Here is an 18,296-nt window from a genome sequence, read left to right on the forward strand (position 1 = left end):
ACATAGAAATTAAACAACCTGCTCCTGAATGTCTTCTGGGTAAACAAAGAAAGTAAGGCAGAAATAAAAAATTATTTAAAACTAATAAGAACAAAGATACAACATATCAGAATCTCTGGAACACACCTAAAGAAGTGTTAAGATGAAAGTTTATAGTGCTGAACCCCCATATCAAAAAGTTTAAAAGATCTCCAATTAACAACCTAACATCATATCTTAAGGAATAAGAAAAAAAAGGGGCAAACTAACAGAGGCTAGCAGAAGAAAAGAAATAAAATTAGAGTTGAGTTGCAACGGAAACACACATGAAAAAACATACAAAAGATTAGCAAAACCAGAATTTTGTTCTTTAAAAAAAAAAAAAAGATGGATATACTGCTAGCCAGCCTAATAAAAAAAGAGAAAAGATCTAAATAAAAACAATCAGAAATTACAAAAAAGACATTACCACTGACCCCACAGAAATACAAAAAAAACTATTATGAACACCTCTATGCACACAAACTAAGAAACCTAAAAGAAATGAATGAATTCATAAAAACATACAACTTTCTAAGGCAGAACTAGTAAGAAATTAAAATGCTGAACAGACCAGTAACATAACAAGTTCCAAAAGTAAATTAGTGATTAAAAAAAAAAAAAAAAAAAAGCCTATCAACCAGAAAAACCCCAGGACCAGACAGATTCACAACCAAATTCCCAAACAAGTCAAGAAAAGCTGGTATCATTCCTAATGAAACTATTCCAAAATACTGAAGGGGAAGGATTCCTCCACAACTCATTCTAGGAAGCCAGCATCATTCTGATACCAAAACCTGGCAGAGATATAACCAAAAAAAGGATATCCTCAACCAAATATTAACCAACTGAATCCAGCAGCATATCAAAAAGCTTATCCACACAATTATGTAGGCTTTATCCCTGGGATGAAAGGTTGGTTCAACATACAAAACAAAAAAATGTAATTCATCACATAACTAAAAACCAAAACCACATGATCATCTCAATAGATGCAGAAAAGGCTTTTGATAAAATTCCACATCCCTTCATGTTAAAAACCCTCCACAAACTAGGTAATGAAGGTATATTCCTCAAAATAGTAAGAGCCGTCTATGACAAACACACAGTCAATATCATACTGAATGGACAAAATCTGGAAGCATTACCCTGGAGAACCACAAGCAGACAGGGATGCCCACTCTCACCACTCCTATTCAACATAGTATTGGAAATTCCTAGCCAGAGCAATTAGGCAAGAGACAGAATTAAAAGGCATACAAATAGGAAGAGCGAAAGTCGAATTATCTCTGTTTGCAGACAATATTATTCTACACCTAGAAAACCTCACAGTCTCTGCCCAAAAGCTCCCAGATCTGATAAACAACTTCAGCAAAGTTTCAGGATATAAAATGAATATACAAAACTCAGTAGCATTTCTAAACACCAATAACTTCCAAGGCAAGTGCCAAATCAAGAATGCAACCCCATTCACCATAATCACACACAAAAATAAAATACCTAGGAGCACAGCTAAGCAGGGAGGTGAAATATCTCTATAACAAGAACTATATAACAAGATAACAAGAACTAGATAACACTGTTGGAAGAAATCAGAGATGACACAAACAAACAGAAAAACATTCCATGTTCATGGATAAGAAGAATCAATAGTGTTGAAATGGCCATAGTGTCCAAAGTAATTTACAGATTCAATGCTATTTCTTTTAAACAACCAAATATATTCTTCAAAGAATTAGAAAAAAAAAACTATTATAAAATTCATATGGGACAAAAAAAGAGCTTGAATAGCCAAGGCAATCTTCAGCAAAAGGGACAAAGCTGGAGGCACAACATTACCCAACTTCAAACTATACCACAAAGCTACAGTGATCAAAACAGCATGGTATAGTTACAAAAACAGACACAGGCCAATGGAACAGAGTAGCGAGCCCAGAAATAAAGCCACACACCTAAAATTATCTAATCTTCAACAAAGTCAACAAAAACCATCAATGTAGGAAGGACCCCCAATTCAATAAACAGAGCTGGTGATAACTGACTTGCCATATGGAGAAGATTGAAACTGGACCCTTCCTTTCACCATTCACTAAAATCAACTCAAAATGCATTAAAGACTTAGATGTAAAACCTAAAACTACAAAAACTCTAGAAGGAAACCTAAGACATTCTGGACACAGGAACTGGCAAAGACTTCATAACAAAGACTCCAAAAGCAATTGGAACAAAACCAAACACTGACAAATAGGATTGAATTACAATAAAGAGTATCTGCACAGCAAAATAAACCTATCAACAGAGTAAAAAGACAACATACAGAATGAAAGGGCATATTTGAAAACTATGCATCTAGCAAATATCTAATACCAGAATCCATAAGTAACTTCAATAATCAAAAAAGATCAATAATCAAAAAAGAAATAATCCCATTAAAAAATGGGTAAAGGACATGAACAGACACTTCTAAAAAGAAGACATAAGAACTTATGGGAAGGGGTTAAAGCACCACTCCATAGGTAATACATGGTGGTAAACACTGGCAACAGAAGGCAAGAAATACCCCAGATCAGAAACTTAAGACTGCACCTTAAGAATCAGGAAAAACATAACCAAAATAAGTCCAAAAGCAAGCACTGAGAAAATAATAAGCACAAAAATCAATGAACTTCAAAACCAAAATAAAAAAATGAGATTTAAAACGTATCCTTTGAAAAGAACACTAAAATTGATAATTAAGTAGGGAGACTGATTTATTTTTAAAAAACAGAAAAGACCTAAATTAACAGTATTACAAATGGAAAAGGGGGGCATCACCACAGAACCCATGGACTTTAAACACATGAGAAATATTGCAAACAACTTTTTATCAATGGATTTCATTACTTAGATAAAAAGGACAAAGTTCCTGAAAGACAGAAACTATCAAAATTCATTCAAGAATGAATAATGTGAATAACCCATTATCACAGAAGCTGAATTTATAGTTTAAAAAACCCTCAAAATAAAATTCCAGGCTCAAATGCATTATGCATGAATTTACCAAAAAAATAATGCAAATACTACAGGAAATCTGTGGAACTATAAAAAGATACTTTTTCTTTCTTTTTTTTTTTTTTTAATTTTGAGACAGACTCTCACTCTGTTGCCCAAGCTGGATTGCAGTGGCACAATCTCAGTTCACTGCAACCTCCAACTCCTGGGTTCCAGCAATTCTCCTGCCTCTCCTGAGTAACTGCGATTACAGGTGCCTGTCACTATGCCTGGCTAATTTTCGTATTTTTAGTAGAGATAGGGTTTCACCATGTTGGCCAGGCTGGTCTCAATCTCCTGACCTCAGGTTATCTGTCTGCTTTGGCCTCCCAAAGTGCTGGGATTACAAGCGTGAGTCACCGTGCCTGGCACAAAAAGACACTTTCTAATTCATATTGACAGGCCAGGATTATACCAATACCCTGATGCCAAAACAGGCAAAGGCACAACATGAACAGAAACAAACCAATATCCAACGTGAACGTAGAAGCAAATGTCCACAGATGAAATACAGCAAACTGAATCTAGTAATACATAAAAAGATGATACACTGTGACCAAAGAGGATTTATCTCTAGAATGTAAGGTTATTTCAAATTACAGAATCAATGTGTAATTTACCATAAAAACAGACTAAAAATAAAACACTATTACCACAATAGATGAGAAACAAGTTTTGCCATATTCAACATCTACTCCCAATAAAAATCTCATTAAACTAAGAGAAGGGAACTTCATCAAACCAAAAAAAGCATCTCTAAAGCACATACAGTGACATTTTACTTAATGATGAACGCTGAATGTTTTCCCTTTAAAATAGTAAATAAGGCAAGGTGTCCATTCTTCCCATTTCTACTAAATAGCATATTTGTGGTTTTACTCATTACAATACGTCAACAGAAAAAAAGAAAAAGAGTACAAGCTGCTAAAAGAGAAGAGAAACACACACACAGTCTGTACTCCCGTCCCTGTTATGCCTGAACAGGGTGCACATTTTCTCATATATATTTTTGACTAGTGACAATTCTTTCTGTTTTAAGGTAAATTTATATTCTTTGTCCATTTTCCTTTTGGACTTTTTAAGTTTCTCATTTCAGAAGCTTTTCAACATTAAAAATATAGCCATTCAACTATTATTTGTTTTGGAAATAATTTTCTATTTCATTGTTTTGCATTCATTTTACAACTTATCTACATTTTGTTTTGTCCTACATGATTTTGAAAAAATTCCTTATAGTCAGAATTATTGTTCTCTTATGAATTATGCATTATAAAAGCCTTTACAAATCTCAAAAATCTTACAGATAAAGATGAAAGGAACATATTCCTTAAAGAATTCTCACCATCAGAGTTCAAATGAACACAATGAGAAATTATCCAAAACACAACAAGCAATTTCCCCCAAGGTTAAAAAAGACAAAAGTAACAAATTGCAGAATGAGGCAAAGATTGCAGATATTTAAATTTTTAAGGAAAAAAAAAGTAAAATAAGTACTCTTAATAAATATAAATACCCAGAAGAAGTTATTGTAAGCATAACAACAAACATTTTTAAAATATCAACTGTTTTGATGACCCTGAAGTAACTGAAGACCCCACACAGAATGCACAGAGAAGGGAGGTGGGACAAAGTGGTTCTGGTCCAGGCCCCACAAGAGCAGATGCCAGGGCAGGCCTTGCTGCGCAGCAGGTTCCACGAGGAATCCTGGGCATGCATGGGGGCGAGAGAAACAGCAAGGCCATGGTAGGGAGGGGTCCGACACTCACAGGACGGAAGAAGCAGGGACTAAGTGGGAGCAGCCGGGAGGAGCTGGGCCCAGCTCTTTAGCCAATTTTTACCGGGCAGCTAGTATGTGCCAGGCACTATTTCAGCCCATCAAAAACTATGGAAAAGAAAAAATCAAGGCTCAAATTTTAGTGAAGTTAAAAACTGGCATATTAAATATATTTCTATTGTTAAAGGTGTAAATATTAGGAGTTGGTCCCAAGGCATACCGTATTTCAATAATAACATTATTATTTCGTGTACACGTATACCAAATATAGATGGTAACCCTGGTCACGTCATTTACTACGTAAAGGTGTGCAAAGCATGAAAACGGACTTGCTCACCTTCCTAATACTTTTCCCAGAGGAACTAATGTTTAGAGAATTGTATATCATATAAAGAGTTAACTTTTTTGAGCATGCTGTCTTTCTTATCTGTTTGAAGCACATTTTTCTATTTAATGCAATTTTGAATTTTTTGGGGTCATTCCATTTCAATTTTTACATAGCATATTTTCATTTTCAAAAGTGCTTATTTTGTGATGCTGCTGGAAAAATAGGTTTTAAATTCATTATGTTAATGTTAATGTTAATCATTTTCAAATAATGAAGTATTTTTTTTAAAAAAAGTTCAAACCATAGTCTGATGATTAATGAAGGATAAATTAAGAAAAACTGCAGTTAGTTTTTGAATAGTATCACACAAAGCAGGCACTCAAACCAGCTTTAGAATACAGGAGCAGCATGAGAAATCATGTTACCACGCCAAAAACCATCCATATTCACCTTTTTTGGTTTGAACTATTTGCAGTACCTCCAAATCCCCCATTAGTGGAAGGATCTGTGAACGTGGGATTAGCACAACATTTTGTCTTGCTGAATGGGCACACTCATTCTCTGATTGAAGGGATGACACTTATCTTTTGTTTTAACGAACTGTTTGTTTTGTTTCATTTTTTCGATTTATGTGCCTCTCCTCAGTCAAATTAGAAGCCAGGACACAGCTCACCACATCTCCTTTGCAAAGGTATTTGTAATTTTCTTTATTTGGCTTCATTACTTAACATCACGAGGTTGAATAAAGCATATTTGATTTATTATTTTTTCTATTTAATTCAAAGATACAGTGAAAACTCAGCATAACCTACTTATTCAAAGACAGGCATAATCAAGAAATATGTTGATTCTATTTGTACCATGGATAAATGTCTTACTTCATCTAATTATTTTTCTGCATTGCAGAGGCTAGTATGGTTTCAAACAACGCAGCTACTCCAGTAGCTGGATACAGCCAAGGACACAAATGAAGAAGCTGAGAGTGATGTGGTTAAAGAGAAGATACAAGGCAGATCAGGGTCCAGAACCTTCACCACGAAACTCATGCTTTCTTGCATGGTAAGAAACTTGTCTTGGGGGCGGGCATGATGGCTCACACCTAAAATCTCAGCGCTTTGGGAGGCCAAGGCAGGAGGGTCGCTTAAGACCAGGAGTTCAAGATCAGCCTGGGCAACATAGTGAGACCCCATCTGTACAAAAAGTTAAAACGTTAGCCGGGGTAGTGGCATGTGCCTGTGGTTCCAGCTACTCGGGAGGCTGGGCAGGGGCATTGCTTGAGCTGGGCTGTTTGGGGAGCTCAAGGCTGCAGTGAGCTACGATCATGCCACTGCACTCCAGCCAAAAAACTAAAACTAAAATAAGAAATGTATCTTAAGTTACCAGTATTTTCACATTTCACTGAAGAACCAAGGAATCTAGGTTGAATGGTACAACTCCATCCTTCTCAATGGAAATTGTAAAATGTGATTTTTCCATCTGCTCACCTGGGAAGAAGTACTGCTGTTCTAAAAAGTAAATTACCCTCAGCAGCTTCACATGGAAGCAGCTTCACATGGAAGTGTGTGTTTTCTATAAACCCAGCCTGGCTAAAAGTGCTTCCTTTCTCTGAGCAAGCTCCGCTGCCATGATTGGTTCAGCACAGAGCCAAACAGGCTGTCACTCTCTTAGACCCACTCACTGGGAACGTACTCACATGTCAGAATAGGGGGAAAAATGAACTCAAAATGACATGAGAGATCTCAGGAAACAAAACAACAGACACAACATATGCCTAAAAATTAAGAAAAAGAATAAAATGCTCAATTAAAAGACATTGCAGAAAACCCAATAATTGAGAAATTCGACTGGCTAATCCTACCACTCTGAGAAAGAAAATGAAAATGTAACATTTCCTGGGCACACAGTGGTGTGTTAACTCCCAGCGCGGTACTAACGCAGACGCTACGTGACAGAAAAGTTCACAGACGTGGTTCATCTCCACGGGTGCGGTGGCTCACGCCTATAATCCTACCACTTTGGGAGCCTGGCCAACATGGTGAAACCCCAGCTCTACTAAAAATACAAAAAAAAAAGTTAGCCGGAAATCGCTTGAACCCCAGAGGCAGAGGTTGCAGCGAGCCAATATTGTGCCACTGCACTCCAGCCTGGGCAACAGAGCAAGACACCACCTCAAAAATAAAAAATAAAATAAAATCTAACAGTAGTTTCAAACCAACAGCCTCCCGGGGTGATAGCTTAACATATAAAACAAAATAAAGTTGGCTTTATTTACCATGATCATTTCTCATTTACTAGAAACTCTGGCAATATCAGTGAGATAAAGTTTTATATCAACAGAAAATGGTGATAAAATCAGAAATCATAAATTATTGTGATCAGCACTATCTACAGTAGCTGGCAGCATTCGTGGGAGCTGCCCCGTCTGGGCGGGAAGTGACGGGAACAGACAAACCAGGGGCTGTGCCCTGGAGTGGCAGGGAGCAGGCGGGCAGGTGAGCGGTTCCAGGACCATGAGCAGGCAGTACGAGCAGCCCTCTTCAGAACCAACAGCCGTGCCCGGGAACCCTCAGAGCTCTCCATGCTCCCAGCTCCTCCATGAGGCCAGAGTCCTGTCTGCATCCAGCTGAACCCTGAGTTCCAGGGCTCACCTGGGAGACAACAGGAATCCAATCTCACCAACGAGAAAATAAGGCACACATGACCCTACCCTGAAAAGCCCCGTGCACTGAAGCATTCCCAAGAAAGGAGAGCAGGCAGCCTGAGCTCTCAGAACTGCGGGGCCCAGAAGCCCAGCATTCCCCGCTGTGGGACTCTACCAGGGAGCAGGTGTAGCTATCAGCTGGGATTCCCAAGCAATGCTGTCACCCTAGTCACAGACGCCAGCGGAGCAAGGACATGTGCTAGGACAGGTGCTGCTTTCCAGACAGAAGAGCAAAGGACCAAAGGACTGTGTCATTAACAGAGGCTCCTCCTGTGGGAACACCTGCCCAAGGCCTCTCCACTGATACAGAAGAACCTAAAGCAGGGGGTTGACAGTAATTCATGGATATTTCTTAGCAAATTATGAAAATTATCATTTTATAATGAGAATTCTAAAAAGCAGGATAGAAAATTCTATCTCAAGGATGAGTTTGATTTACAGAATAAACACTAGAAAAAGCCAGAAGGAGATCTATGAGCTGCTAGTCAGGTATAGACCAGGTCACAGGAACTTTCCTTCCTTGTACTTTTCCATCTCATATGCACTTTCAGTACGGATACCATGCCACTATTCATACAAACATCAAAGGAATAAAGGAAATATATTTACTCCAAAGAAGGTGACAGATTCGAATCGTATCCCTGAACGTTCCCTCCAGCTGCACAGCGGCACCCGAAACGCAAACTCCAGCCCCGGGTCAGCAAGGTAGGGCCTGCAGGATGCAATTCTGTGACCCTGGCCTGCTCCGTTCACTTTCTCCATTTGGCCCGAGGCCAGTAAAGCAAAAGCCGCCCTGAGACTTTGCACAGCCCACTGTGGTAACACCACACCCCAGGCAGCGCCCTGCACCAGGTGACCCTAGCGCAGCTGAACCCTGGACCTCCCTCCGACTCCAGGCCTGTGTGTGCGGACCCCTCCCCATCCCATTCTCCCTTCCTCCTGCCAACATGGAAATTACAAATCTAAAAGCATTCCGATTCCACCCTGATAAAAACAAGAATCTGTAGGTCACGACAAAATTTGATAAAGCTTTGGAAGAAAATAATTGTGATACATAAAGCTCATAGCATTTTCATAGATCTGTGCTGCTCCTCTCCTCAATTCAATAAAGAAGAGTTACATAGGAGAATGTTTACATCCCATCACTTACAAAGCTCGTAATTCACATATGCAGCTGTTTCCTAGTGGGTTTGTATCTTGCTCTGATAGGAAAGCTTTCAGTTTACCTCCTTTTTTTCAGCTACTAGCTTTTCCTCTTTATTCGATTATTAAATTTACAATATTATTCAACATAGAAATTAATTTTTTTTAATATAACTAAATCTTATATACGGGTTATACATTACAAAGTATATTATGATTTGATCTATTTAATTTTTGTTGCTACAAAGAACAAATGTTTTTTACATACAGAGAAAGAGTGGTCTTATCTGTGTGTGTCATTATCCTTTATTATCTTTTGTTATTAGCAGTTTCGGAGTTTGGTTCTAATTTCTTAACTCTTAGCCAAGCATCATTGTTTTAGATACCGTACTATTCCAAAATTTCGACTGTCATAAGGCATGTTTGATACTACAACTCCTAACATCAAAATATTAAAACATGTAAGAAATAGTACATTTTACTGCACTACATCTAGAAACCTAAAATAGAAAATAATTTGGAAGTCCACATGATTTTTTTCATCTCTCTCTGGATTTCAAATGAACCACTTTTTAAAAAAAGATGCCATTTATTTAGATTATAATGTATTTTAGTTACAAATTCATGTTCTCAATACCTTTCAAATTCTTAACACCAATTTAGATAATGGTGACTTCAGAGGTTTTCTTTGTTTTCTTTTAAAGCAATTACAGTATAGGTAATTGACAAAACTTCTGCTAGTTCAGCTTCAATAAATTTAATGTCATATCTTTGCAGAGTTTTTGTTTACAAAAAATCCATCTTGAAGCACCAAATCTGGAGAATATCACATAGTACTCTGCACGATCTCAACATCGTTTTACTGCTGTCTGTGGGGAGGGGCTGCATCAGCCGTTGCCATCTACTCGACTTATGAACCTGTTCCCATTTTGAACTACAACCTCAATTACAATAAAACAGTTGTATATTCCTCCTGATTCTGATTTCCTAATTCCTGTTATCTTTTTGTCTCACAAGAAATGACCACTTAAAGGAAATGCGTTTGGGGCCATTTCTCAGCCTTTGCACGTGGGATAGAGACGTCTCTCTCACAATCACACCCTCAGGGGCTGCAGCCACCAGGGGGACCACCGCTCACCTGCCTTCTCTACAGTCTTCTGTGTAAGTGGGGAGCAGCAGCAGTACCCCGGGGTGTTGAAGGAATGAAGCCCTCCAAAGAGCTCTTAGTACCTAGTACAGGTTAGCAATTAGGTAAGTACTTCTAGGGGTTCTGGGCTCAAATTCCCTATGTTTCTAAGAAGACATTCCGTAAAAGCTGTATTATTTACCTAAAAAGACCGATTAGCTTCCCACGGCTGCTATGACAACATTTCCTCAAACTTAGTGGCTTAAAACAATGCACATTTATCTTCTCACAGTTCTGGAAGCCAGAAGTCCAGTATCAAATTCCTCCAGAGGCTCCAGGGAGCCTCCTTCCTGCCTCCTCTGGCTCTGGTGGCTGCAGGTGCCCCTGGCCTGTGAAAGCGTCTCCCCCGTCTCAGTCTCAGTACCAGCCTCGCCTTCCGTGTGCCGGTCTCCAAACTCCATCTCCTCTCGCTTATAAGGACACGTGGACTTGTATTTAGGGGTCACTCAAATAATGTAAGGATCCTTCACCTAAGATCCTTAACTTAAAGACACACGTTGCACGACCTCATCTATAGAAGAGGGAACCCACGTTTTAGCTGCCCTATGCTGTTTCGTGGCTGCTTCTCTAGAATTTGCCTCTCAGGTAGTCAGGGCCCCACCGGCCTGGTCTGAGAGGTGTTCTACTCTATTTTTATCTTTAGCTTCCAGCTCAGTGTGTGGCAATTAATAGGTGCTTAATCATTCTTCTCTAAAATCTGGGTGCCTGCGTCTGCACGCACGCAAGGTGCATCATCATAAAGCACTTCTCCAAACAGCACTTAATCGTCGCCAAACCCCCATCTTTCGAAAGGAGGCCTGAGACGCAGAGCTACTTCCCACCACCGTTCCCCATCCCTCACTCCCCCTCAAGCACGGAGGTCGTAAAATCTCTAGTGTTTCCGAGGAGGTAATACAAAGGCTGGAATTTCTCTACCTGGCTACAGACCATGATCATTTTAGGAATAAAACCAGACTTGGATTTCTTTCAAGACCATATGACCTATGCTAACTACGACCAAGTCAGCACATGTTTCTAAAAACACTGCAACTACCTCATCGTGTCTAAAAACACTGCATCTAACTCATCGGGTTCTGGATGTCCCCAGGTTTAAGGTATAAGAAGTAATTCCATATTCCTCAGTACATAATGAAAACTTAATAATGTAAAAAGGCAAACTGATAGAGCCATTTGGTAAAATACAATTATCTGCAGAGAAATCATTAAGGATAATCTTGAGCAGGATACAGCTAAGAAATAGAATAAATTATATTTACCATTAAACTTATGCTGATGTGAAAAATTAAAATCAAAACACAGCTATTCGAAAAATACGAAAGCACAATTTTACTTAAATCCAAATAAACTGATCATAAATACAAAATACATTCTCAGTTCAAAAACCAGAAACGGAACTTTCTCTCTTGTTCATAGAAACACATACATCCAATTCAGATATATAGTTATTGACTCAACTGACTCATGGGTCAGCACCACGCAGCGGGGCAGAACCGAGTTCCCCGGGCTATGTCCTTCCAAAAGCGGCCCCTTCCACCGGCTCACAGCAGCATGGACCCCGGTCCCACTTCCCTTCTAGACGCCCGACCGAGATGGACCTGGGGGAGCGGGTCCTCTACAGGAAGGGGTGTAGGTCGGGGGGCAGGTGCTGCGCCAGGTGAGATGCAGCCTCCAGGAGAGGCAGCTGAGCAAAGGCCCTGGGCCGAGGCAGGCAGCGCTCCACACGCCCAACCGAAGTGTGCGAAGGCCCCAAGGGAGGAAGGATGCACCCGCGGGGCCCGTGGTTATGCTCCGGCGTGGGAAGGACAGAACGCAACCCTGTTCCAGCCTGAGCTGCAGAGAGGAGTTTTGGAAAGGAGCACGCAGAATGCCCAGCAGGGGCAGGGTAGGGGCAGGGCAGTGGCAAGGGCAGGGGTAGGTGCAGGGCAGGGGTAGGTTCAGGGCAGGGGCGGGGGGTGGTGGGTGCAGGGCATGGACAGGGTAGGGGCAGGTGCAGAGTGTTTGGCGCAGGTCAGGGGCAGGAGTAGGGGTGGGGGCAGGGCAGGGGTAGGTGCAGGGGCAGGGATAGGCATGGGGCAGGGGTAGGGGCAGGGGCTGGCATAGTTGCAGGCCCAGGGGGTGGGGCCAGGGCAGATGCAGGGGCAGGCGCAGGGAAGGCTCTGAGGCAGGGCTGGGGACAGTGGCAGATGCAGGGCCCTTGGCCTCCCGGGCACCAGATTCTAAAAGGAGGGTAGCTGGGACCCCAGACTACTAGAGGCCTCCCTGTTCGGAGTGAGAGGACTACTGGAGGCCTCCCCATTCGGAGTGAGAGGACTTGCTGCCAAATCCAGAATAAGTGATGATTTTGTTCAGAATAACTGGCAGCTGTATCCCACTTCACAAATGCACAAACACAGATTATTTTCTAAACACCAGCTCAACCAACAGAAATGTTCTCCCATGGAATCCGAGTGTGTCCCCGTGGCTGTGCCCTTACCTATAATAATTATTAACTACACAATAAGACATCTGCAACTATAAGCATTCTTTACAGAAGTGGAATGTAATTCTTGCACAGGATTTGTCATTTAAACTATTTTGATGAAGGTAGGCGTAATCACAGCGATTTCCTGGTCAGTCCATACCTAGAGGCCACTGCCACTGGCTGGATACAAGAAGAAAGTTTGCCTTCTGGAGCTGGGGTCCAAATAAAAACAAGAGGAAAAGTAAATTTATAAAATGGAGGCTAAAAAGCACATGATATTGAGGACACTTGATTCTAATGTTCTATGTGATTGTTTTTATAATAACTCAATTCGGTGCTGTCATCAAATGATGTTCACCCAAATGTCGAGTGAATGCTGGTGCCTCCCAAAGTTGACACTCAGAATCTTGACAGTGGAGGGGCACCTCTTTCATTAACAGTAATGCGGGTTGTTGCAAAATAACAGGCCACGCAGTGATCTAGGTTTCAAGTCAAGAGAAGTGAATGACATACGGTTTCTTTACAAAGGGTAACAGATAAAACAGATTTAAAACTCACCAGTTTAGGAGTTAGCAGCCTCTGAAGTTTAATACTTTATGCACTAAAAATATAACTTTACATTTTATAAATGTTTAGAACACTATCCCCTAAATAAGAAGCATATTCACTTTCTTAAATCCAAAGTCTTTGCTAACTTAAAATGTTAGTTTATAATAATATTTATAAGATGTAAAAATGTAGACTCCTTAAAAAGCAAACTATTTTACCATGTAATTCTAATTGCAAAATCGCATCCTCATATTCACAGCACTGTTAATAGTATTTATTAAAATGTGCAAGGGGGGAAAACAGGAAGGTTCAGGCTGATGGGGTGAAGAAGCAACATGGTCCCTGGAAGGCAGCCAGAAATGGGTGAGCTTTTGGGGAGCCTTCTTGTTTAGAGGGGCAGAGGATGAAGAACCAGAGGCTGGGGTCAGTCCTTAGGTGAGGGATTATGCCCACATAGGGGAGCTTAGCATTTAATACAGAAATAGAAAAGATAACCTCGGCTTCCTGAGTTTTACATCGAACTTTAGTATGGACTGGGGGAAAGTGACATCTAGTGTTAGCTGAAAATAATCCAAAGTCGACTATTCAAAACTACAATCATGACAACATGCAGTAACCAGTTGGACAACAGTAACAAGTACACACCAGTTCAAGGTACATTTTCCATGAAATCCTGAGTGCATTTTTCCTCCAAAAGCATGTTTTTAACCTTCCTTGTTGTGTCTCACTCAACAAAAATACCTCTAGAATCTAATTGAAGAGCGAGTTTCTGAGGGATCTGGAATCAGATGCAAAGTGACCTTCAGAACCCAAGCACATAGTCCACAGGTGAGAAGCCAGAGCCAGAGAGGATGGCCGTTCCCGAGGTGGGGATTATCTGAGCTCCCTGGAACCCTGATCTCCCTCCTTCCCTCTCCATTTCCACAAGCACCTGCCTGTGCCTGCCCCTTGCCCAGCACTGCAGGAGCTAGGGGTGTGCAGCAGAACCTGAGAGCAGCTCCTCTTTGGGGTCCCTCGTGCGCCTGTTGTCACATGCTACATGAGCTAACAGGAAAGCCAGAAAATCACACTGCTAAGTAAGTCTATCCTGAATGTACCCATTTAGTAAATAGAGGGCCTGCGGTGCAAACACATCCTCTCTCACTGAGAATTGCAATGCCAGCCCCTCCGCCAACTCGCTCAGAGCCTCATGGGGTATCTTGAGAAGGAGATCTAAATTAAAACTGAAGCTTAAATGCCTTGTCTACAGTCATCAGCCATAAAGATATCCAGAGACAAGAAGTTGCTGCTCTACATACACCATTCAGAAAACAAGGCAATTTTAACATCCCATACTGGGGAGAGGGGGAGGCACACTTTTCTTAATTGCCTCGTTTAAATATTTATTGGGGAACATGTCTCCATGTCTCCTGGTAAAATCAGGTAATTGCCTGCTTTATAATGCATGAGTTTTGCTTATGATGTCATAGACATCAACAGAAATTCTACAATTGAAATTAAAGATGAGTCAGCAAGGATGAGAAACATACCCAAAGCATAGAAGGAATGGGTAACCTTCTTAGCAGGTCAGAGGCTTCATTCATCTCATGCAGCAATTCCTATCTGTAAACAGATGATTAAGTGGTGCCCTTAGCAAATGCACTTTTAAAATGACCTAATGTGCCCCTTTCAGTGGGCAAGCTCATCGTATAAACGGGCACGTTCCTAGCTCATGTCAAGGATTCTTCCCGTGCCCCAGACAGAAGTAGTGCTGTCATTTAAAAGCAGCAAATATGCTGTAAACATCAACCAATAGTAGTCTTTGAAGCTACAAGCAAGACACACTTAGCACATTGTACTGAGGGTTGTCTGTCCGTGGGATTTTATCACGGACAGACAAAATCCAGGTATGGTCAGAGACAGAGCTCCATGAACTGACTTAACTTAGAAAAAGACATCGAGAACAGGCACGAGAAAGGGGACACAAGACAGTTTTGCTACTGAACAGGAGACCTTCAAACGTGGCCAAATTCCATGATTCAGACAAGGAGTCATGATAAAGAATGTGCACGGTTTCAACTCCAGATAGAAAAAAAACATGACTAGAAAGGTAAGATTTAGAAAAGACTTTCACCTTTTTCCAGTTAAAAGCACCAAGTTCTCTTCACTGAAATGATGAAATAATTACACAAGTTGAATAATATTATGCAGTTATGGTAAGAAAATAATTCTGCGCAGTTGTCTCTGCCATTAAGCAAGGATGACATTGTATGCTAAGAACATTCAAGACAAACCTGCCAACACCAATACTTAACAGATTCGTTTTAAATAAATAAGAATCTGAGCTAACACGACCGTGTCTAATGTCTAAGGTAGGCTAAGGTGTCTAAGGTAGGCTCAGCACCTACCTAATTACTTATGACTGCAAAGTTAGGAGTCGTGGTCTTAAAACGCTTCCGTCTTATTGTAATAATTGGCTTCCAACGCTGAAAAAAAAGTTTCTTTCAACACAATTCAGATAGGCTGTTTCAAATAATCAAGGTCCTTATTACAAAGAAAGCACCAATCACATCTTGTAGCAAACAGGTGAGCAGAGGCCACCCTTGACTGGAAAACATCAAATTCAGCCCCTTAATTAACACTGAGCACAAATGAGAACATTTACTAGAATACGCGCAGTTGCTGTATTTGTTGACGTTATTGCCAATAACTCATCAAGTGGGTCAATTATGAAGTATGATGAATCCACTTCAAAGCTTCTGCTATAATTACAATGATTAAAAGCAAGACTTGCTGCAAGAATGTCTCGAGAAAAACGCACAATTCCTAACCATGGGAGGGCATCATTTTAAAGCTGAAGGCGGTGACCAGAGGGAAAGCTGTGATTCCAGAGCGCCTGCAGTTTTTACTGCAGTTTATTTCCAGGTAATCCCCGCGTACTTTCTCGGGTTTGATTACCATGGGCAACAGCGGGATGGCTATTCATGTTACAAATACGTCAAGAAATAAACACCCACATTTTACATGAAATTTAATTTTCATATTTTGTAGTAAAAGCCCAGAAAGGTACGACTTGAATGAAGATGCATCTATCTCCATAATTTTTTTTAACATCACACAGTAGCTACAACCACTGTCCTAGTTTAGAATCGTTATTATGACAATAGGAATGTGTAGCAGCCCTCAGCCTGTGGCCTTCTGAACCGTCTCTCAGCTGTCCTATTCCTGGTGGCTCCGGGGACTGGGAGCTCCTGGGGAAGGAATCCTAAAGGAGGGGTTGTCAATGCATTTTCCTGAACAGCCGCGCTCCCAGGCAGCTTCCTAGGGCTGGGGTGGCCACGTGCTCCCTTAAACTGCTTTCACAACTTGGGGCTGTGCTGTGGGTGGCAACTTGAAGGTTTCCAAGAACTTTTCGTTTTTCTTTGAACTAATACTTGTTTTCTGTCAATCAATAGTTTAGTTATTTAAAAGTAAGAAGGTAGAGAGGGAGTTATTTAGGGTAAGAACTAGAATAGACTTCAAAAAAGAAACCGTATTACCCAGTTGGCGTCCCAGCGGCTCCCCGAATGGCCAAGAGCCCCCAGCACCTGCCGAGGCCGCGCCACGCACCTGGCCAGGCTCACTCCAGCCAGCTCAGACCCGGCCTGGGCGCCAGAAGGCTGCAGGGGGGACGCTCAGGTCCGCACCACCGCCTGGACCCAAAGGAGCCGCTCCTGGGAAGGAATGTGGGGCCGATCTCAAATTCCAAATTCTGGAAAGCGTTACCTCCCACGCAGTTTAGGGAAGCCCGTGCACCCCAAAACCTAAGCCTTGCAAGACACTCGAAGAGCAAAGCCTGCAAGTTTCCAGTAAGACACCGCGCTGGAGGGAGCAGAGCGGCCAGGGGGCGGGTGCCCATTGCGTCCCGGGGCTCCGGCGTCCACCCTCCGACCAGCCGCCCGCGGAGACAGGGAAGGGGTCGCGGGGAACGAGGTGGGCGTGGAGGGAGACGGGCGCGAAGGAGAAGGAAGCGGGCCGGGGGTGCAGGGGCGCAGAGGGGCCGCACTCACCCGCGCAGGCACCAGCAGGCAGCCCGGACGTCCGCGGGGGCCGGCCGGGGGCGGGGGTCCCTCGGTGCTCATCGCTACCCCTGCGGCTGGGTCCGCGCTCCGGGCCGGCCGAGCTCAACGCTAGGACCCCGCCCTGGAGCCAGGAGCCTGGCGTCCGCGCCCCTCGGCCGGCTCCGGCTCCAGCTCAGGCTACACCGGGGCGCGGAGCTGGGGAACCCGAGCTCCGCCCGCCGCCCGGGAGCGCCGCCCACGCAGACCCGCCCCGGGTGAAGGAGGGGCCGGGCGCGCACCCGCGGGGAGGGCGGCGAGCGCGGATCCGCGGGAGTCGGGAGAGGGGCGCTCCCACGGGTCGGGAAACCGGCGCGCGACTCCGGGGAAAGTGCCAGGATGGGGGGACAGGGGCGCTCCCGCGGGGGTGGAGGGGGCACCATCGCGGGGCCGGCGGGGCAGGGGCCGGCGCACGAGGCTGGAGGCGGGGAGCGCGCGCTTCTACCCGGGCTGGGTCGCCGAGGTCCGCGGCGCGCGGCGGCGGCGGGTGGGTGGATGGGAGGGGGGCACCCCCGCTCCTTTGGGGCGCAGACGGGCGCGCTGTGGACCGGCTTGACGACCTCTCCCGGCCGCCCCACCTCCCTGGCCAAAGGTTCTCAGCTTCTCATCAGGGGCATTTCCAGTCCACAGCCTCGAGGCCCATGGGTCCTCCCGGGCCCTCTGAAGCCCCCACACCTGTGCGCGCCGGCCGCATCCTCAGACCTTTCCCCACGGCGTCTCCCCAGCCCTTGGAGAAACAGCGCAGGGCCCGAGGATGTCCTGACCAAGAGAAAAGATACAGAAGCCCCAACTTCCCCCAACCCCGCTCCCCTCCTCCTCCTCCCACCCTCCCTTCCCGCCCCCAAAGCTCGGGCCCCCCATCCCGCCTCCGGTCCGCGGAGTCTCCCGGACCCTGCGAGGACCCGGCGCTCGGCGGTGCCTTCCTGGGGCTCATGGGGCGGGGGCTGGAGCGGGGAGACCGGGTGGGGAGGGGACCCCAGATCTCAGGCGCCCGCGGAGGCGGCGGTTCCCGCTGTTCATTCAGGTTTGT

At 43.5% G+C, this 18,296-nt stretch overlaps 1 protein-coding gene across 1 annotated transcript in view; it reads right to left on the reverse strand.

Moving 5' to 3' along the window:
• SNTG2 (syntrophin gamma 2) overlaps positions 1-17,740 on the reverse strand; it is a 374,485-nt gene extending 356,745 nt beyond the window's left edge. The window contains exon 1 of the mRNA XM_028832026.2: positions 17,219-17,740. Coding sequence (XP_028687859.2) covers positions 17,219-17,290 — 72 coding nt within the window. The 5' untranslated portion in view covers positions 17,291-17,740. The remainder of the gene's footprint in view (positions 1-17,218) is intronic.
• Between the last annotated feature and the right edge of the window lie 556 nt (positions 17,741-18,296).

This window comes from Macaca mulatta, chromosome 13 (assembly GCF_049350105.2).
Source record: "Macaca mulatta isolate MMU2019108-1 chromosome 13, T2T-MMU8v2.0, whole genome shotgun sequence".
Classification (NCBI taxonomy): domain Eukaryota; kingdom Metazoa; phylum Chordata; class Mammalia; order Primates; family Cercopithecidae; genus Macaca; species Macaca mulatta.